A 23,372-nucleotide genomic window follows, 5' to 3' on the forward strand; every position below is an offset into this window, starting at 1 on the left:
GACCACAGGCTGTATCATTACTCACCAGTTAACAACACTTGCTATTATTATTGTACTCTCCAGTTGTGCTGTGAGTGGTTCTTGCACTAACCTTGACCACTCAAACTTGATAAAGTTGATTTTGTGTTTCAACTGTGGAGATGTGATGGTTACAGAGAATTTGAAGTTGTAAGAAGTGGTAATCACTTCTATGTGTTGCTCTTTGTGGACTGGATGCTGGTTTCCTTGTGTGGCTTCTAGTACTTTGCTATCGATCTAGAAATTGTAGAAGGTGTAGTTTTCAACACTTCTGCAATGTAATGCATACTTCAACCATCTTTCATCAAAGCAACATGATTTGTACCATCTTTATGGCATATTTCAGCGTGTTTACTCCAGGGAGCTGATTAAAATAATCACAGAAAAATCTTAGGTGATGTGTGACTGAAAGGGGAATAATAAAAGGTTCAGCAATAAGTACTACTAGAGCAGGATAACATTATTGTCTTTAAACTAGTGATGTTTTTTTTTCAGGTTGTGCAGGAACAAACAATTGAGGAAAGTGTGACAAAAAAAATCATAGCTTCGTTGTTTCCCCCCAAAGCAGTGTCAATGACATACCCCACCTAAAAAATAGGATAATGTGGTATGCTTTGATTAAATAGATAATTACACATGTTGCATTTTTCGTGCTACTCAGTGTACATACTTTGATGTGAGGTGGGTTCACATAATATAATAACTAAACTTGCTCATTTTCACTTACTGATGTCAAAAATTGTTATATTTTGTAATTACTGCAGTAAATGAAAAATAAACACTTACATAATTTCATACTGTGCTGAAAGTCAGTTTCAATGTGCAGCAAAATAAAAATCTGGGTCCCTCATATATTGCCAGTTCTGTTCATATGCAAATCATGTTTATATTATATTTCTTGAACTGGTCTGACATGAGTACAATAGGGCTAAACATACAAATACAATAATCACTACTAGTACAAAAATGCCATGCTAAAAATTTGACACAATATTGTTATTTATGTCAAATTGTTGCATTGGATTATGAGAGTACAAATCTGAAATTGAGGTATGTCTACTCAAAGTATTCTAAAAGTCATTAATACATTTCTATCAATGTTTTGATTCATTAATATTATATAAAACATCATATTTTAGGTACAAGTAAAATTGGAAACATTTTTCTTCCTTTGCACACAATGGTTTCTTTCCTTTTTGAAATGTGAGTTCTGTGTTGAGTGTGTCTGTTGAGTATAAGCAACTGTTATGAATGTGTGTGTGTGTCTCTATATATATATATATAGGTCCTAGCATATATCCTATATGGCACTAAGGGGCCATTGGGTTTACATCATGACCAAATGGATGGATCACCATCAGTAGTCTCCTATGCTCATATGCCCTTACTCCATGACACTATGGGAAAATTTGGATCTTATATCAGGACAGTAGTGCAATGTTTGGTGAGGAGGAGCTTAATGTTATTATCTCACCTCACCATTCAAGCCAAATACAGGTGGTGAAAATTTCTTCTACCACCAGGATTTGAACTGGTTTACCTTGAGTTGAGCACACACCATCAGTAACATCAGCTATGGTGGCTGGTTATCTTTAAGTGTAACTGGTTGTCTGAAATGAGGTACCATAATGCCATATTTTGACTGAGATACTTTTTAATCAAGATTTGTGGAATTACTTCATGCTACCTATCCGCCACAATAGCTATTGTTTCTCAAATAATAAGAGGTTGTTCTGACTTTCAATAAAAATTAATAATGGTTGGAATAACTTCTAAAAAGGGAGCCAAAAGCAAAAAATTTTATCAGGTGATGAAGGTTGACAGTGCAAATGTAAGTAAAATGACAGGTAAGAAAAGAAATAATTTCAAGCAATTTTATGGTGTAACTGAAAGTGTGTGTCATATTACATCAAAGCTAATTTTAGCCACGTGCAAATTTGGATTATGATGAACATAGAATTTTCTGAATAAAATGTTCTCAGGTTACCAACTGTGTCAATTGCTTTAAACTTCACAAGCTTTCGGGCAAGCACTCTGTGGCCATTGTCAGGTGTTATAACTGCCAGTGGGATGTTGGTGCGCCCTTATATATGCTAGCTGCTGTCAGTGACATCACTGATGCCCGTGACATTGCTATATATGGGCATGTTTTGAGTCGGCGTTCGATGGGCCCTCTTCAACCGCGCAATCGCTGGGTCCCACTCAGTGCAGAACTGCAAGCCACCGTCTCAATTAAGGGTGTCAGTGGTAATTTTTATTTCAATAGCTTCCTTTATTAAACTGTCCCAGAAGCCGTTAGTGTGAGCCACAACAGAGGTATCGTCAAATTTTATGAGGTGACCATTTTCTAACACATGCTCAACTAACACAGATTTCTCTGGATAGCGTAGGCGATAATACCTCTCACTGTCTTTCCTGCATTGTTCCACAGTGCGCACTGTTTGTCCGATGTACTTCTGGCCAGACTCAAAAGGTATTTCGTAGACTCCAGGTGTTATGAGACCTACTGCATCTTTAACTGATGGATTTTCGTTGGAGGCCTGAAGATTGATTTGATCTTGTGCCTTTTCAACAGGCGGCTTATATTGCCCGACACAGAGCCACAGAATGGCAGTGAAGCAAGTTTATTTTCCTGCTCTTTGTCGGTGGTCTTATTCTGATATTTCCCAGAAATCACTTCTTTCACTTAATGGGCACTGTAAACGTTATTCCTGAAAACCTTGCGTAGGTGGCTCAGTTCATGTGGTAGATTTTCGTCGTCTGATATTATTCTTGCATGATGCACCAATGTTTGTAACACTCTGCCCTTCTGTGCTGGACGATGATGGCTGTTGGCATGCAGGGACAGGTCTGTTTGGGTGGGTTTTCTGTAGACACTGTGGCCAAGTCACCCATTTCATTTACGGTGGACAAGGAAGTGGAATGCATTATCTTTTTCCACCTCCATGGTGAACTGGATATTACTGTTGATGCCATTGAGGTGTTCCAAAAACTCATCTAGTTTGTTGCGACCATGTGGCCAAATGACGAATGTGCCATCAACGTATCAAAAGAAACACTTCGGCCACAATGGCGCAGTATCAATGGCAATATACTCAAAATTCTCCATGAAGAGGTTTGCAACAACTGGAGCCAACAGGCTACCCATTGCTACGCCATCTGTCTGATCGTAATACTGGCTGTTGTACACGAAATAGGAGGACTTAAGAGTGTGCCTAAATAGCTCAACCAGGTCACTTACAAAGTACTGAGAAATTAGGTCCAAAGCGTCTTTGACAGGCGCATTCGTAAACAGTGCCACTACATCAAAACTGACCATAATATCATCCTCACTAAGGTGTAGACAGCTGGTTCTGCTGATAAATTCTACTCAGTTTTTTATATGATGTTCACAGTGTCCCACATGTGGAGCGAGGAGCTTGGCCAAGTACTTCGCCAAATTGTATGTTTGAGAACCTGTTGTGGACACAATAAGGTGAAATGGCGTCTTGTCCTTGTGTATCTTCGGTAAACCATAAGCAGTAGGTGGTCTAGGCACCTGTGGGAGAAGATTCTTAACCACACTGTCTTCCACTGAAGATCACTTAAGTAGTTCTGATGTTTTTCTTACTATTCTTGGTGTTGGTCATGTGGGAGCTTCCGATAAGTATCTTTGTTCAGTAGCACACAGATCTTCGTATCATAGTCCTTGAACTCCATAATTATGGCAGCATTGCCTTTGTCAGCAGGAAGTACCACAATGATTTCATTATTATGTAGTGCTCAGAGGCTGTTGCACTCAGCCCTGGTCATGTTGGATGCTGGTAACTTTGTCTTTGTCAGTATACGGCAGGTTTCTCATCGTATTTCATCCGCTGTTTCATGTGGGAGCTTGTGCACTGCCTGTTCAACACCACTTATTGTTTCACAGACAGGAATGTCCCACAGTGAAGGTGCGAAATTAAGTCCTTTCTTAAGTGCCGACATTGCACCCGTGTCTATATCTCTCGCCGTCAAGTTGATGACGATCTACATCTACATCTACATCTACATCCATACTCCGCAAGCCACCTGACGGTGTGTGGCGGAGGGTACCTTCAGTACCTCTATCGGTTCTCCCTTCTATTCCAGTCTCGTATTGTTCGTGGAAAGAAGGATTGTCGGTATGCCTCTGTGTGGGCTCTAATCTCTCTGATTTTATCCTCATGGTCTCTTCGCGAGATATACGTAGGAGGGAGCAATATACTGCTTGACTCTTCGGTGAAGGTATGTTCTCGAAACTTTGACAAAAGCCCGTACCGAGCTACTGAGCGTCTCTCCTGCAGAGTCTTCCACCGGAGTTTATCTATCATCTCCGTAACGCTTTCGCGATTACTAAATGATCCTGTAACGAAGCGCGCTGCTCTCCGTTGGATCTTCTCTATGTCTTGTATCAACCCTATCTGGTACGGATCCCACACTGCTGAGCAGTATTCAAGCAGTGGGCGAACAAGCGTACTGTAACCTACTTCCTTTGTTTTCGGATTGCATTTCCTTAGGATTCTTCCAATGAATCTCAGTCTGGCATCTGCTTTACCGACAATCAACATTATATGATCATTCCATTTTAAATCACTCCTAATGCATACTCCCAGATAATTTATGGTATTGACTGCTTCCAGTTGCTGACCTGCTATTTTGTAGCTAAATGATAAAGGATCTATCTTTCTGTGTATCCGCAGCACATTACACTTGTCTACATTGAGATTCAGTTGCCATTCCCTGCACCATGCGTCAATTCGCTGCAGATCCTCCTGCATTTCAGTACAATTTTCCATTGTTACAACCTCTCGATACACCACAGCATCATCTGCAAAAAGCCTCAGTGAACTTCCGATGTCATCCACCAGGTCATTTATGTATATTGTGAACAGCAACGGTCCTATGACACTCCCCTGCGGCACACCTGAAATTACTCTTACTTCGGAAGACTTCTCTCCATTGAGAATAACATGCTGCGTCCTGTTATCTAGGAACTCCTCAATCCAATCACACAATTGATCTGATAGTCCATATGCTCTTACTTTGTTCAATAAACGACTGTGGGGAACAGTATCGAACGCCTTGCGGAAGTCAAGAAACACGGCATCTACCTGTGAACCCGTGTCTATGGCCCTCTGAGTCTCGTGGACGAATAGCGCGAGCTGGGTTTCACATGACCGTCTTTTTCGAAACCCATGCTGATTCCTACAGAGTAGATTTCTAGTCTCCAGAAAAGTCATTATACTCGAACACAATACGTGTTCCAAAATTCTACAACTGATCGACATTAGAGATATAGGTCTATAGTTCTGCACATCTGTTCGACGTCCCTTCTTGAAAACGGGGATGACCTGTGCCCTTTTCCAATCCTTTGGAACGCTACGCTCTTCTAGAGACCTACGGTACACCGCTGCAAGAAGGGGGGCAAGTTCCTTCGCGTACTCTGTGTAAAATTGAACTGGTATCCCATCAGGTCCAGAGGCCTTTCCTCTTTTGAGCGATTTTAATTGTTTCTCTATCCCTCTGTCGTCTATTTCGATATCTACCATTTTGTCATCTGTGCGACAATCTAGAGAAGGAACTACAGTGCAATCTTCCTCTGTGAAACAACTTTGGAAAAAGACATTTAGTATCTCGGCCTTTAGTCTGTCATCCTCTGTTTCAGTACCATTTTGGTCACAGAGTGTCTGGACATTTTGTTTTGATCCACCTACCGCTTTGACATTAGACCAAAATTTCTTAGGATTTTCTGCCAAGTCAGTACATAGAACTTTACTTTCGAATTCATTGAACGCCTCTCGCATAGCTCTCTTCACACTACATTTCGCTTCGCGTAATTTTTGTTTGTCTGCAAGGCTTTGGCTATGTTTATGTTTGCTGTGAAGTTCCCTTTGCTTCCGCAGCAGTTTTCTAACTCGGTTGTTGAACCACGGTGGCTCTTTTCCATCTCTTACGATCTTGCTTGGCACATACTCATCTAACGCATATTGTACGATGGTTTTGAACTTTGTCCACTGATCCTCAACACTATCAGTACTTGAGACAAAACTTTTGTGTTGAGCCAACAGGTACTCTGAAATCTGCTTTTTGTCACTTTTTCTAAACAGAAAAATCTTCCTACCCTTTTTAATATTCCTATTTACGGCTGAAATCATCGATGCCGTAACCGCTTTATGATCACTGATTCCCTGTTCTGCGTTAACTTTTTCAAATAGTTCGGGTCTGTTTGTCACCAGAAGGTCTAATATGTTATCGCCACGAGTCGGTTCTCTGTTTAACTGCTCAAGGTAGTTTTCAGATAAAGCACTTAAAAAAATTTCACTGGATTCTTTGTCCCTGCCGCGTCTCAGGAGGCGTCTTGTCGGGCCTAGGGAGGGGATTCTCTAACCTAAAAAACCCCCATGTGCACTCCACACGTACTCCGCTACCCTTGTAGCCGCTTCCGGCGTGTAGTGCACGCCTGACCTATTCAGGGGGACCCTACATTTCTCCACCCGATAGCGGAGGTCAAGAAATTTGCACCCCAGATCTCCGCAGAATCGTCTGAGCCTCTGGTTTAAGCCTTCCACTCGGCTCCAAACCAGAGGACCGCGATCGGTTCTGGGAACGATACTACAAATAGTTAGCTCTGATTCCACCCCGCGAGCGAGGCTTTCCGCCTTCACCAATTCCGCCAATCGCCTGTAAGAACTGAGGATGACCTCTGAACCCAGACGGCAGGAGTCATTGGTGCCGACATGAGCAACAATTTGCAGTCGGGTGCACCCAGTGCTCTCTATCGCCGCCGGTAGGGCCTCCTCCACATCTCGGATGAGACCCCCCGGCAAGCAGACAGAGTGAACACTGGCCTTCTTCCCCGACCTTCTCGCTATTTCCCTAAGGGGCTCCATCACCCGCCTAACGTTGGAGCTCCCAATAACTAATAAACCCCTCCCCCCGTGTGCCTGCTCGGACCTTGCTGAAGGAGCAGCCACATGTCCCCTCACAGGCAGAGCGGGCGATGCCACACGGCCAGCCTCCACATTGACCTTCTGCCTCGTGCGCCGCGAACGCCGCTGAACCTGCCACTCCCCTTGGGGAGAGGGTGGCCCAACCGCGCCCGGTACCCGCGAAGATGTCTCGACAGCAGGGACAGTGGGTGAAGCATGTAACACCTGGGGTGTACCTTGCGACGCACCAGACTCCCCACTGCCGCTACACTCCGAGGCAGCAGCCTGAAGACGGCTGACCGCGGCCATCAACACGCTCAGCTGTTCGCGAACAGTGGCCAGCTCCTCCTGCGTCCGTACACAGCAGTCACACATCCTATCCATCCTAAGGAAACAATTTTCTGAAGGGAGTTAATCAACCTTTAACTAGACTGCTAATTCACTAAAGGCGGCTGCTTATTCACTAAACTGTGGTTGCTAGCCCCTTCTTGTAGAAAACAATGAAAATAGCACTACCTGTCTCTTGACTGTATTGAAAACAAACTCTAGCACTACTGGCACTATGGTTGACTACAGGGACTCTCTCTGACTGTATTCAAAACAAACACGAAATCTATGGAACACTATTAAGAGCACTCGAAAATTAAAGCTTCCTAAAAGCAAATACACACGGAAGAAGAAGTGACAAGTAAGAAAAATACAGTTAATACTTAAATTAAGGTAGCTCGCTGCACAGCACAGCAGACGTGAAGCGGACGGCAGTTACGACGACACTGACACTACTGGCACTATGGCTGACTAAAGGGACTCTCTCTGACTGTATTCAAAACAAACACGAAATCTATGGAACACTATTAAGAGCACTCGAAAATTAAAGCTTCCTAAAAGCTTGTGTTCTAAAGATCTGTGGTCCCGCGCCATGTTGTTGTTGTGAAAGGTGGCCGAACTTTCCTTTCTGCTTCTCTGTAGTTCGTTTCTGTGCTGACATCAGTTGAGAAACCGTAGCATCGTCGACAGATTCCCAGTCCAAAGCTGTGAGTGTTCTTGATAACTGTAGGTGCAAGGCCATAAGAGCACGTCCATTTGCATCCAGCTGTTGCCTTGTGTTGTGAATCCTTTCTCATAATAATGCAAAGCTGGCAAGACGAAATATCCTCCTGGTGGCAGTGGTGTTGATATGATGAGATACCATAGCATATTGTGGAATGGTCTTCTCATCGCGACAGCGCAGTAGGAAGGACGCGAGACTCTGCATTCATACAATAGAATTTTCTGTATGATGCAATGGATTCAATGTCACACAATTGCTTAGAATTGATAAAAGGAGTGGACAACTCAGCAGAATTACTTCACAAGGGTACCAGGTCATATGTATAGTGTGATACCAAGTACTAATCTTATCCAGGTATGAAAATCATAGGACAAATGTCTTAAGGATTTTAGCAAATTTAAATATATCCTCATAGATTTTCCGTACTGGAAACTGCCTAGCTATAAACATAAAACACTGTTACAAAATATTTTATACTCTGGGCTTCCACTGCTGTTGAAAGGCATGATGTGTACATCTATGTTTACATATTTACTCCACAAGCCACTTTGTGGTGTGTGGCAGAGGGTACCCTGTACCACTACTTGTTATCTCCTATTCTGTTCCACTCGCAAAGTTAGCGAAGGAAAAACGTCTGTCTATATGCCCTCATGTGAGCCCTAATTTCTCGTATCTTCGTGGTCCTTCCATGCAATGTATATATGTTGGCAGCAGTAGAATTGTTCTGCAGTCAGCTTCAAATGCCGGTTCTCTAAATTTTCTCAATAGTGTTTCTTGGAAAGAATGTCACCTTACCTATAGGGATTCCCATTTGAGTTCCCAAAGCATCTTCATAACACTTACATGTTGTTCGAACCTACCAATAACAAATCTATCCGCCCTCCTCTGAATTCCTTGTCTCTTTCTTCAATATGGCCTGGTACGGATCCCAAACACTCAAGCAGTACTCAAGAATAGATGGCACCAGTGTCCTATATGTAGTGAGCAGTACTCAAGGATAGATCGTACCAGCGACCTATTTGCAGTCTCCTTTACAGTCCTAAAATCCTCCCAATAAACTGAAGTCAACCATTTGCCTTTTCTACCACATTTTGCACATGCTTGTTCCCCCTCATATCACACACAATGTTACACCCAGATATTTAAACGAGTTGACTTTGCCAAGCTGGATGCTAGTAATACTGTATCCAAACATTACAGGTTTATCTTCCTACTCATCTGCATTAACTTACAAAAAATGGTTCAAATGGCTCTGAGCACTATGCGACTTAACTTCTGAGGACATCAGTCACCTAGAACTTAGAACTAATTAAACCTAACTAACCTAAGGACATCACACACATCCATGCCGGGGCAGGATTCAAACCTGTGACCGTAGTGGTCGCTCGGCTCCAGACTGTAGCACCTAGAACCGCACGGCCAGTACGGCCGGCTAACTTACATTTTTTCACATTTAGGGCTAGCTGTCAATCATCGCACCAACTGGAAATTTTTTCTAAGTCCTCTTGTATCCCCCTACAGTCACTCAACATCAACTTCAATACCTTACCATACACCATGGCATGCATCATCAGCAAACAACTGCAGACTGCTGCCCACCATATCCACCAAATCATTTATGTATATAGAGAACAACAGTGGTCCTATCACACTTCTGTTGGACACTCCTGACAGTACCCTTCCTCAGCATCTTACAAATTTTGTTGTTGAACCATGGTAGGTCTTTTCCATTCTCTATCCACTTACTAGGCATGTAATTCTCCAGATCACGATCTATAATCTGCTCAAACTTTGTCCATAATTTCTGTTCATCATCTTACTGGTAGTAAGTGATGCCAATTCACTGTCTAAGTAAGACATTAATAACTGCTTATTTGTGTTGTCTAGCAGAAACACTCACCTAACCTTCTTGTGGATTTATTAACTTTTGTAATCATAGTTGCTATAATGACATCATGATCACAAATCCGATTCTATACTGACATTGTCGATAAGATCCCGCCTATTTGTAGCTACAAGGTCAAAGATATTTCCGTTTTGAATCGGTGCGAGCTGGCTGCTCAAGACAATTTTCAGAAAATGTGTTCAAAAGTATTTCGTATGATTGTCTTTCTGTACCCCCTGCAACGAATCCACAGACATCCCAGTGTATAATCAGCAGGTTAAAGTCGAGTACAACCAGTATTGCACGATCTGAGTATTTATGCACAGTTGACCCTAGGCTTTCTTTGAAGGACTCTAGAACTGCCACAGTGGAATCAGGTGGCTAGTAAAAACATCCAACAATTGACTTACTTTCACCTGCAGCTACACTCGACCATATGACTTCACTGTCACACTCATCTTTGACCTCAACAGAGACAATATTTTTGTCAATTGCAATGAAAACTACCCCTCCTATGGCTTCTAATCAGTCTTTCCAATATACATTCTCAGAGCTTTCCACTTCAGCTTTCAGCCAGCTGTCAGTCCCTAAGAATAATTTGAGTGCGAGAACTTTCCTGGAGGACAGTAAATTCGGGAACTTTATTTCAAATACTTTGTCAGTTTGCTGATAAAATTGTGACACTTGAAGTGTCTTTATTCAGAACACCATTTGACTTCCCTTTCTGTGAATCATATGGCTAATGCCTAGTCTAAAAAACTCCCATGTGCATTCCCCAAGTAATGTGCTAATCGAGTAGCTGCTGCCTTTGTGTAGTGCACCTCTGACCGATCAAGGGGAGTCCTACAAATCCCCATACGATAATGCAGTTCTAGAAATCTGCAGCCATGACATCACAGAATCAATGAAGCATTTGTTTGAAACCCTCCACTTGGCTCCAAACCAAAGGACCCTGTTCAACTCTGGGAACAATGCTGCAAATTCAAGCTCTGCTTGTGTCCCGCAGCTGAGGCCAGCAGTCTTCACAACCTCCGCCAGCTGCCTTTAGGAACTGATGATTGCCTCAGAAGCCATGTGACAGGTATCATTGGTGCGAACATGAGCCACCAGAAAGGAAAGGCCACCTCTACACTCTGTCAGAAATACGGAGTGTACATTGGCTACTTGCCTAAGGGGCTCCAGAACGTGCCTATCTTTGAAGCTCCCAGTAACCAGTAAACACCTCCCCTGTGTGCCTGCTCAGACTGTTCTGAGGGAGTGGCCACCTGTCCACTCACAGGATAAGTGGGCAAGGCCATGCAGCCAGTCTCCACATTCTCCCTCTGCCTCGAGCGACATGAACGCATTACCACTACCCCCCACCCTGTTGTGAGGTTGGATCCTCCACATTGTGTGCACTAAGATGTGCCTCAGAAGCAGAGCCACGGACAAAACAAGTCACACATTAGGTATCCCATGCAATGCGTCAGATTGTCAGCCATTGGTACACCCTGAGGTTGCAGTCTGAAGGTGACTGACCATAGCCAACAGCACATTCAGTTGTTCACAAACTGTGGCCAGCTCCTCCTGCATCTGCACACAGCAAGTACACATCCTAGTAAGACTAACTGAAGAAGTGAACTACAAAAGCAGACAATCCTAGATATGCGACTTGCTATCCTCCTAATGTGTCACCAATGGATGCTGATGCGTTAAATAGCTACGTAGCTGGCTGTTCAGTTTGCAACTATTGCACTAAAGACTGAATGAATTTACACTTACAAAAACACAAGATCAACCCTCTTAAACACAGAAACACACCCGAAATTTAATAAATATACTACGTCAAAAACATGGGATGTTTTCAAAACAAAACAAATGAGCAACTAATGCACTACAGACTGAATGAATTTACACTTACAAAAACATGAGATTAACCATCTTAAACAGAGAAACATGCATGAAATTTAATAAATATGCTATGTGGAAAACGCAGAAAAGGATAAACATATACCTTTCGGCTCTGTAGATGCACTCATATTACAGCAGAGTGCTGGAGTCTGACTGGTTGGCTTACTAAATGAGCAGATGATTGCTTTCAAAACAAAACATATGGGCAACTAATGTGCTACAGACTGAAAGAATTTACACTTACAAAAATGTGGGATTAGCCCTCTTAAAGAGAGAAACACACACAAAATTTATTAAATTTGTTACATGGAAAACACAGTAAAGGATAAACACTTGAGTTGCCATTCTGTAAACTGCCTTGTGTTAGGAATAATTCCACTAACAGCTGGTAAAATTGTTGTTTTATTGACACACAACTGGCTGCATCATCAGGAACATCAGTGTTAAAAGGTCATAGGTGTAACCATCACTTCTAGTCAAGATATACTGTTCAGTGAATATTGCCTACATTACATTGGCAAACAAAGTGTGACAAAGACATGATCCATTAAAATCATACAAATTGTTTGTGGATAGATCATGTTGTTATAGAGCCATGTTTTAAAATTTACCTGCATTGACGTGATGGCAGGGCAGCCTAGTGTTGAGAAGAGTAAAAGTAGTTCGAAAAAGTGACTAAGATGGAGTACGCATGTAGACAATACTCGCTGAATAGTATATCTTGCCTCCATGTAAGAATTTAATGTTAAACTAAAATTTCATTTATTTGATTCACCAAGAGTTCTATAGATTTTCAAAACAGATTACATTTTTCACAGCTTGAATTATTTCTCTTTCTATTAATATTTGCTGAGCATATCAGTAGCCAGCAAATAACATAGATAGACTCTTGTCTGTCAAACACGTTATGTATTGTCAAGACACAGCAATGTTATTACATACTTGAGTGATGCTGTTCTTAATAAAACTGTGTTTCTCATTCCATGCAGCTTTGAAGGTGGATTCAGTTACCGACAAAGTGATTCAGGGTCTGAACAAATACTGTTGTCACCAGTTCTCCAGTTTCCTCCAGAATCTGTGACAAACATATACAAGAAAATAACAGAGGAGCATCTTGTAATAGATGTAGAAGGTAAAGATATTTTAAATTAATCTGTGTTTTTGAATTAATAAATGTTATGAGCTTGTGATTTATTATAATTATTTAACTTTCTGCTGTTTCTGATATTATAGGTTTTGAGAAACTACATATTCTGGCTCCTAAGAGAGATTCAGTTAAGTTACACATGCTCCAGCCTATTAAAAACAACACAAGATATTATATAATTGTTTGTGTGGATGTTCATCAGAGGCACCGTAAGATTACTGTGAGGTCTCCTTTGCAGGTGTGCTATTTTCTGTAAAAACATTAGCATTCTTTAGGCTAAAGGAATGTGGGAATGTATGGCCTTGTGTATTATGTAAAATATTTATTTATTTATTTATTTATTCTTTGCTCATGGACTCCAGCTGAAAATCCAGCTGAGAGTATTGGGTGTGTCATACAATAGGCTATTAACATCAAACTTGATTTCATTATATATAAATGAAACAAATGATTAAACAGAAATAGTCCATAACCATACAAAGGTATTACATGTTTCACATTATATGTACACACAAATCCAAACAACATACATGATAATTTTAAAAGATACATTTCAGTAATGATATAACATATTAAACACCATCTTAGTATTCACTCAAACTGTATATACATTTCTCTGTGAGATATAGTTTCAAATGATTTTTAAAACATTTTAGATCTGTCTCTTTTTTAATGATTTTGGGGAGTTTATTAAAAAACCTTTTGCCTGCTTCTTCTGGGGCAGTCATAGACAGTTTTAGATTTCTGTTTATCATGTAGTAATTTTCATTTCCTCTTGTACCGTGTTTGTGTACATCTTTATTTAGGAGGTGTTTATCACTTGACCTTACTGCCATTATGCTTTGGTATATGTACAGTGAATATACTGTCATAATATTATAGTATACAAAAGCTTGCCTACAGGTATGTCTTGGTGGTATTTTTGCAATGCATCTCACTGCCCTTTTCTGAATTGTGAATATTCTTTTTAGGTAGCCAGCTTGTGCACTTCCCCATATATGAACTGAATAAGACAAATGTGGGAAGACAAGTCCATAATACATTGATCTGAGGACTTTATCATCCACAGTCTTAGCTGTTTTATGCATGATGAAGATCTGTTTGTTTATCTTTTTACACAGTGCATCGATGTGCTCCCCCCATGCCAAATGTTTGTCTATTATAGTTCCTAGAAAATTTGTGCTGGTTACTTCTTTAATAGTCTTTCCATTTATATTAACATTTATATTATAATTTTCACTATGCTTGGTCTGAAATACTACATTCATTGTTTTAGACTGATTCATAAACAGGTTCTTTTGTGTTAAATATTTATTTGCATTTTCGATAGTTAATAAATTGAAAATAACAGTCTGACACCAGCTACAATTAATATTGATCAATTTCAGATAAAAAATGAAACTTCATATGCGATGGGCTTGTACTATAAGAAATCTGTTGTGGAAAGTATTGGTGTGCAGCATGTAGGGGAAGTTACTAATCCATTTGAAGATTCTATTCGAGTAACAATAATTGAACCAGACGGTGTATTTAATGTTCCGCTGTACATAGCATACCACTGCAAACTACATGTTCTTCCTGCATATGTAGAGTAAGTAATGTCCTTAGTGTATGGTACTGTATGCTTGTAAACTATTTCAGGTCCAAATTTACAGACTTTCTTATGTTAATACTTTAGCAGCTATAATGTCAGTGAAGTGGGACTGTGTTGGCAAGAAATGGCATCTGATCTTAATATACCAAAAGATGTGTTTTGCATGCCAAAAGAAGAAAAGGATGTGACAGTATTTTCATTAAGGGTTTGTATAATTATTTATTCATCAGTTTACTTTTGTAGCTGAGTATTACTGCAATATTGATATCATAATCTGTAGATTACAGGTATGTATAATGTCATTTTCTTTTTAAGGCCGTGTGCACTGAGGGACAACAGATTAACAGAATCTCACGATCAGTCCCTAACTATTTTATCAGGCTTGTTCCTCCACTTGCATTATACAACTTTTTGCCATATGCTATTGAAGTAAAGATACCAAGCATTAAGTACGAAGTTCGTATAGAAGCTGGTGAGAAGACCAATGTTTACTTCCTCAATTTGCTGAAGATGCATAAAATTTGTGTGGAGGTGAGTGCTAGTCTACTTTATGGGACACTTATCAGAAATTGAATGCTGATAGAAATAATGATTTGAGTTTTAGTTATTGAATTAACAGTTGTTGCATTGTATTGTATTGAACTGGGGACCTAGAAATGATGGAGACGCTTCGTCCTTGCCATAGCCCGCAGCAGTACACAACCCCAAAAACAGGGAACAGGGTACAGCAGTCCACTCACCCCACTGCCGCCCCACACTGAACCCTGGCTTATTGTGCAGTTTGGCCCCCAGTGGACACCCTCTCCCCCAGGAATATCTCACACCAGATGAATGTAACCCCAATGTTTGTGTGGTAGAGTAATTATGGTGTATGCATACATGGAGAAAGTGTTTGCGCATCAATCACCAACACTGTGTAACTGAGGCAGAATAAGGGAGGCAGAATAAGGGGAACCAGCCTGAATTTGCTGAGGCAGATGGAAAACCACCTTAAAAACCATCCATAGATTGGCTGTCTCATCGGACCTTCACACTAATCTGCTGGGCAGATTTGTGCCTGGGACCAGCATGCCTTCCTGCCCGAAAAGCAAACAGTAGTTATAATATCTAAATACTCAAGTTAAAAAGGTAGTGAAAACTATGACAGGATGCATATTATCGATATTCTTTTTCTTAACCTTTAGTATGGAAAACACAACTATCTTTATGTTGTGTCATAAAAAAGTATGATCTTTGTTTTATACCTCATATAAAATACTTAATTAATTTGATAACTGCCATCCTGAGCTATCAAATGTTTCAATGTTTTACGTAAAAACATGAGAAACATCAAAATTACGAGAGAGCACATTCCGGGAAGAGATGGGCAACATATTACTACCGCCCACATATATCTCGCGTAATGATCACAACGAAAAGATCCGAGAAATTAGAGCAAATACGGAGACTTACAAGCAGTCGTTCTTCCCACGCACAATTCGTGAATGGAACAGGGAAGGGGGGATCAGATAGTGGTACAATAAGTACCCTCCGCCACACACCGTAATGTGGCTCGCGGAGTATAGATGTAGATGTAGATATACAAAGATTTGCAAATTATGCCTATCATCAGTGTGTGGCTTCATCACATTTTATCTGTCCATAATACTTTGTACAGACAAAAAAAATTGAAATAAAATAAAATAAAATATTAAAAAAATTGCAACATTCAAATATGGTGGAGAGAAGACTGTTGTAGTACTGTATGAAAGCTCTACTGTTGGAGCTTTGAAATAACTAAATAGCACACTCTATTTGCCAGCATCCACTGATTTCTTCCAGTTATTAAGAAGTGAAGAGCAACGAATATTTGTATGTATGCTAAAAACATCATATTTACTTTGAATAATGGGAAAAAGTGAAGTGGAAAAAGTATCAGTCAGAATACTGAGTGACTAAAGATGTAAAATTTGCTTGAGCACAACTGCATATAAGTATGAGATATATGGCAGTTATACTTTCAGAAAGATATGTTCTAGGGAAGCTAAGCTCCAGAAAATGTGTTAAAGTACTGTAAGATAGTAGGTCCTTGGCTGGAAAGTGAATTATTCCATGACAAGAAAACAGATCACATCTTCAGGGAAGGATTAAAAGAACAATATAGAGCAGCTGAATAAGATAAAATAACGTAATATAAACAAATTTGTTAGGCAGTACAAGTATTCATTGTTGATATTTAATAATCAGTATAACTTTTTTATCAACCGGATTGTGTTATTTAGTGTCATGTATAGTACTCAAACACTTTTTTAAAGGTTCAGTTCCATGATTAAAATACAGAAATGAGTTACATATTCTAAAATGATAGACGGTGATGAGCTGCTGACCATTATAAAGATTAACAACTACATAGCTTTCAGAAAGAAACAAAACTGTTGACACACATAATTTAAATTTATTTCTTACATTTTAATTATGATTAATAACATCTGTTAAACGTAATATAGAATACATCCATGTGAATCCTATGGTTATTAATGATGTGGATTCTACACACAATCCAAAGTCTACATCAATATGACCAGAAATTTACAGTAATAATGGTTTTAACAAAAATGAAAATTAAAACTTTTCCAAAATGAGTGTATCTGATGAACAGAATATTAAAAATACAGCTTTAGAATTATTTCTCAATCCTTGACAATGGAAGACAACATTTTTTATTGTGGTATGTTTCAAGCGATTACTAACTTTTCTAATGCTATTTACTATGGTATAGGTTGATTATTTTGCTTCCATTAACTATTGCATTGATAATAAACTTGAACAGTAACGCCAGTTTCTAATTGTTAGGTTCCAGTTTATCTTGGGATTCCATGGTCAGGCTCTTTTAGCCTTACAGCTGATTTAGAGGAAAAAACAATAACAATGGCAACAGAGTTTGATACTGAAGGTGGAAATAAGCAACTAGGACTAAACCTGAAGGTAGACAGAAGTGACACCTGTGACATGCTGTTGCATGCACCATATTGGATCATCAATAAAACTGGTCTTCCCCTTCAAATAAAGGTGACTGTACACTTAAATTCTAACTAACAATAAATATTTAATTTTCTTCTATCATAAATTTTCAGATATCATTGGATAGTAATGTAATTTCACATTAATATACATCAACAACAAGTGCTTCAACTTTGAAGAAGCTATTTTACCTAGAAAGTGTAAAACTTTATATCTCATTTGATTCTCACTATGTTACTTATTAAAACTTTCACAGATCATACACTGGTTGATCTTTTCATTTTTTCAGACATTTAATATGAACTTTAACTTTCTCTTTACTTAGTTTATGAATTATATTTACATTTTATTCATAATACACTTCTAGGCATTATTTACATTTTGTTCATAGTACACATTATTTGATTATTTTGAGTTCTGTAGATCCCTATGAAAATCTATCTTTGGATATATAAGAGTCAAATTTTTACAAATTATTTTTAAGTGCCCAAGTACATTGGTTTTATCAGACAAATAACAGGAACAGGTAAGCTAACATACAACATTACATATGAGTTATAATACTTGACTTCTGAATGAATATACAGTTATAGATACAGATATACATATATTTCAGCTTTAAATTACACTGCAGATAGACAAAGAATGATGACTAGGCCATAAAACCACAAAAATGGATTTGAGCATAATCAGGAGGTATTATGCATTTTGGCCTAGAAATTCATCTATTCTATAAGATCCATCTAGAAGGAACTGCCTCAGCTTTTCTTTAAACTTGGGTATGTTTCCAATTAGTTGTTTGCCGGCCAATGTGGCTGAGCGGTTCTAGGCGCTACAGTCTGCCACCGCTCGACCGCTATGGCCGCAGGTTCGAATACTGCTGGGGCATGGATGTGTGTGATGTCCTTAGGTTAGTTAGGTTTAAGTAGCTCTAAGTTCTAGGGGACTGATGAGTTCAGAAGTTAAGTCCCATAGTGCTCAGAGCCATTTTTGAGCCAACTAGTTGTTTAATTATTGGTGGAAGGCCGTTAAAAAATTTGGGTTCCACTGTATAAAATTCCCTTCCGTACTATGCTCTCTGTTTTTAGATATCAAGTTCTATTCTGGAGTTATGATTATGGTACAAACTATTTGTTGTAAATAAGCTGCTATTTTTTGAAACAAAGCACACCAGGGGGAAAAATATACTGAACAGTTGTTGTAAAGATTTGAATATCTCTAAGTAGATTTCTGCATGAGTGCCTCAGATGTACTCCACATGTAATTCTTATCACTCACTTCTGGGTGTGGAACACTTTTCTTGCTATTGGTTGATTTCCCCAGAATATTACATCTAGGCCATAAGTTGATGGAAATAGCAAAAGTATGCTGTTTTTATTGTGGTCATCTCCCAAATGTCTGATGTTATTCTCAAGGCATATGTTGCTGAGCTTAACCTTTTGCACAGATCTGGACTATGGTAATGCCACTTAAGTTTGCTGTCTATATGCAGACCCAAGAATTTGAACATAATTTGTTTTTTTAGACTGATGGAAAGACCGTAAGCTTCAAAAAATTTTGTCATATCTTCAAAAGCCTTATTTATTATCTCATTTGACACATTCCCCAAGGGATTATTAACTGCTGTGGTAGTGTCATCAGTGAGCATGATGATTTTCCCATGATCTGTGCATAGTGGCAAATCATTTACAAATATTAGAAAAAGAATTGGGCCCAATACTGAGCCTTGAGGTACTCCAGTGGCAATAGAGTCCCAGTCTGAAGACACCTGGCCACCATGCAGTCCTTTCGTGATTGCTTTCTGCTTTCTACTGCACAGATATGATTCAAGCCATTTGCCTACTATTCGACTCATTCCTAGGGTGTTGGCTGTATTCAGGAGAATATGGTGACTTACACTGTCAAAAGATTTTGAGAGGTCACAAAATATTCCAATGGTCAGCATATTATTATTTATGGATTCTAAAACATTGTCAATAATTGCATGTATTGCATCCTCGGTTGATCACCTTTTCGAAAGCCTAACTGGCTACTGCTGAGAGTGCTGTATTTGCTAAGATGCTCAACCATTCAGTTGTGCATCAGTTTCTGTAGTTCCTTAGAAAAAACTGAGAGTAATGAAATGGGTCAATAATTTGTAGCATCAGTCTTTTCTCCCTTTTTATATGTTTTGTTTGTTTGCCTTTGTTCCATATTAAACAGTTTTGCTTGCTAATATTCATGTTGATGTCTTCACATACCATTCCTTCTACAGCATCATTTTTCATTTTAATAAGATCCTTTGCATTTATGTGACCTAATCTTTTATGCCAATCAGATGCTGTGATCATTCCCAAAAAATCACTTCTTCTGTCAACATTTAGCTTATACACACCATTAATCAGATCTGCAGTTGCAACTAGTTCCTTATGCTTGTTATGAATATTGCACTGATCAGTATTAAGTTTAACAAAATTTCCTTGTTCAATAAACCTGCTCACAGAGAGCAAATTTGTAGTTAGTTCTGGAGCACACATAACATTTCTTACAGTAATATCAAAAAAGTTCTTCTACACAACTGTTGTTAAATCAACTTCTCCAGACCACAACAGTGGGATTTCTGTCTGATTTGCAGCCATCATCTTTTGAATGTTAACATCATTCACTTTGTTTTTTATCCATTCTTCATTTGCTGTGAGATGCACACTAGCACCTAAATCAACATACCAGTCACTTCTGTCAAAAGTGCCACTTATAAATACTGCACTGAAAAAATTTGAAGTCTTTTTTTGCCTTGTATCATTTTCACTGTCAGGGCACTTACTTTTAAAATGTTTTGGTTTCTTGCATTTATAGCAAACAATGTCCTTCCTGTTTTGGTTTCCCACTGTATTTCCATTTCGGTGAGAAAACTTTGGTTTACTTTGCCAACTTTTGGTCCTAAAAGCGCTACCAGTCATGGTGACTTCTTCTTCCATGTCAAGAAGCATACTTTTGTTTGCATCCATTGTGACTGGAATTCCTGAGTGCTCAATTGCCATTATCATGGGAGAATATTTTTCTGACAATTCTGCTAGCAATAATGAATCAATCCATTCATCATTAATAGCAAAACCTGTTCCATGTAATTTCTGACCATTATCTACTATCTGGTTCACATATCTCGTCATCGAATCAAATTTTTCTAGACATGTTGATATCAGTGTTTTGAATAAATTTTTTCTTCTCGCAAACCAGAGTCACAAAACATTTATTTCAGTTTCTTCCACAAGTCCATTGCCATTTTTGCTTCTCTTATGTGCTGCTGGATTTGTGACCAATAGGCTCTTCCAGCATGCATGGGTTATGGGGATACTTGGGGAACTCAAATCGGAATCCCCGGAGGGAAGATGAAATCGTTTTTGACGAACCTATTGAAACAATTTAGAGAACACCATTCAAAACTAGCTGTCAACTGATTCTACTGCTGCCAACATACATTTCACATAAGAGCCATGAAGATATGATACGAGAAATTGGAACTTGGGGCTCATACAGAGGCACACAGAGCATTGATTTGCCATCTCTCTATTTGCGAGTGGAACACGGCAAGAAATGACTAGTAGTGGTACAGGTTAACCTCCACCATGTCACCTACAGTTGTTTACAGAATATGTATGTAGATGTAGCTGTAAAAGCTTGCCATGCTTCTCCACCACGATGTCTTCTCCACGGCATTATTACGATTCATGACACCTTTTGCAGTCCGCGACTTGCACAGTTTTATCAGTGCCTCCTGAAAATAACAATTTCAGTCACTTGTTAAATTTATGTTCACTTTCTGACGAACAGCACTTTCTGTTGTTAAGACAAATTTGCAATAAATAGTTCTTTCTGCCGCAAGTTATCCAAATGCGATTGGAATTTCCCACGCAAAGGATGCCATATAGAAGATCCTCTCACTTTACCAAACCTTCTGAATTGTTTAAATCTGGTTAACGAGTCCGTAGAAGATGTTGTATGAGTATGATTGGCCTGCTTTTCCATCTGCTGTGATTAAGACAATCCGTCCTGGAAATATCTTATTGACTCATCGCATAGGATTTCTTCCTTCCTGTTTGGTCATGAAGCTCTCACGGTTGATGACCCTCACAGAAGCACTAGCTGCCCCATTGGATTCTCAGGAAAGTACAATTGTACACTCTGTAATTCGAAGTGACGATGCGGAAAGCTACATTACTTGGATACCATTGTAATATGCTTATTTGCAAAAACATTGTGAACTGGTAATAGTGAAACGATAGATCACTTACTAATTCAAATCTAATACTTTTCGATAGCACGTTCTTATGACAGAACTCACTCGGAAGGCACCCCACATGCAACTGGCGAGTATGGCACGCAGTCGAGATTTTGTACTTACAATTGTGAAACATCGTAACTATTCATACAAATTTGTTTGCTTGAACATGATTCATTTTTTTTCTAGAAACGAATGATTTCTTGCGTAGTAATATTAATGCGGGTAAGTGCTTGTGACCGGTAGGCTTCTCCTATTACCTGTAGTAAAAAAGTGGCATTTATTAGTAAATGATTATTAAACAAGATCACTTGCTTTGCACCAGAATTGCTGTGATTTCCCCACATAGCCTGTGATGATATACAGTACCTGTCTTTATTACTGCTAACCACTGCACCACTCCTCACCATCTATAGGCAGCGCCAGACGGTCAGCAGTTATTTTAGCTAGCATGAGAACTGAAAGCTCTGCTACTGCATTCTGCAGTTTGTCTCACTGAGTGCTAAGAATATCTGCAGAAGTGACAGAAAATGAAAGTCTGGAAAATAAGGGAAAAAGACATTGCTTGAAAATGAGGGTAACTTACAAAGCAGAATGACTTACACATTTCAATGCAGTTAATATATAAATGAATCAGTGAGATGGAAAATGGATCATGTCCCAGAAAGGAGACACAAGGATAGTTTTACTGCACAATGGGTTTAAGAATGGTGTCGTGGAACTGTAATGTAGCAATTGTCGCCAGGCTCACACAATATACACCATTAGAACATGCTGTAGCCATCGTCTGTGATCAATAATCAATGTTGAATCTACAGGGAAGTCCGCCACCGTAGCTGAGTAGACTCCACACCGGCTTATCATGCGGGGGGACCCAGGTTCGATACCCGGATGGGTTGGAGATTTTCTCCGCTCAAGGACTGGGTGTTTGTGTTGTCTTCGTCATCATTGTTTTGTTCTCATCTTCGCCAAGTCGCCAAAGTGGCGTCATCTCAAAAGACTGCCGTAGCCAAGTGTCCCAGTCTTCTTTTCATGTGTTGGGAGGTTTCCCCCATATTCCATCCATAGGGGATCAATATGCTCAAGGATTGTTCTTCATTTACAGCGTCTCATACCCAGAATGCCGCAGTGAGCAGGAGGATCTGCAAATAATGAACCTAAATAATTTGTGAAACACATTCTGTACTTCGGGTGGTGGCTGAAAGCTGCATGTGTCGTCATCAGTAGGGACCAAAAGTTAAGTGTGCCTTTGTGAGCATTGCAAAATATATAATAAAGGGCCATGCCTTTTAGCCAGTTAACGGCATTTGTCCTGGTTGATGGAAAGTATACACCGTCGGGGCGCAGTATATCATCAGGGGAGAGAGACTCTGGCAATCGCTGCAAGAGTAATGCCAGCATGCACTGCGTCAATAGCCAGCACTCACTGGTCGTGACACAAGTCAGGCGGTGTGCATCCAAGTCAGTGACTGCGCATGTCGGACACTAGGGGTCATCCGTCACATGAATGGAATGTAGCCTCTGACGAGTAGCAAACTTCCCATTCACAACCACGTACCACAACGAACGCACGGTCGTAGGTAGAAAAAGCACGTGTACA

At 39.6% G+C, this 23,372-nt stretch overlaps 1 protein-coding gene across 1 annotated transcript in view; it reads left to right on the top strand.

Moving 5' to 3' along the window:
• Positions 1-23,372, top strand: part of LOC126183816 (intermembrane lipid transfer protein VPS13A-like) — a 681,615-nt gene that overhangs the window by 448,384 nt on the left and 209,859 nt on the right. The window contains exons 39-44 of the mRNA XM_049926066.1: positions 12,763-12,905; positions 13,007-13,158; positions 14,309-14,511; positions 14,599-14,719; positions 14,830-15,045; positions 17,347-17,562. Of these exons, the coding sequence (XP_049782023.1) occupies positions 12,763-12,905; positions 13,007-13,158; positions 14,309-14,511; positions 14,599-14,719; positions 14,830-15,045; positions 17,347-17,562 (1,051 nt within the window). The remainder of the gene's footprint in view (positions 1-12,762; positions 12,906-13,006; positions 13,159-14,308; positions 14,512-14,598; positions 14,720-14,829; positions 15,046-17,346; positions 17,563-23,372) is intronic.

Source organism: Schistocerca cancellata, chromosome 4, assembly GCF_023864275.1.
Source record: "Schistocerca cancellata isolate TAMUIC-IGC-003103 chromosome 4, iqSchCanc2.1, whole genome shotgun sequence".
Lineage (NCBI taxonomy): Eukaryota > Metazoa > Arthropoda > Insecta > Orthoptera > Acrididae > Schistocerca > Schistocerca cancellata.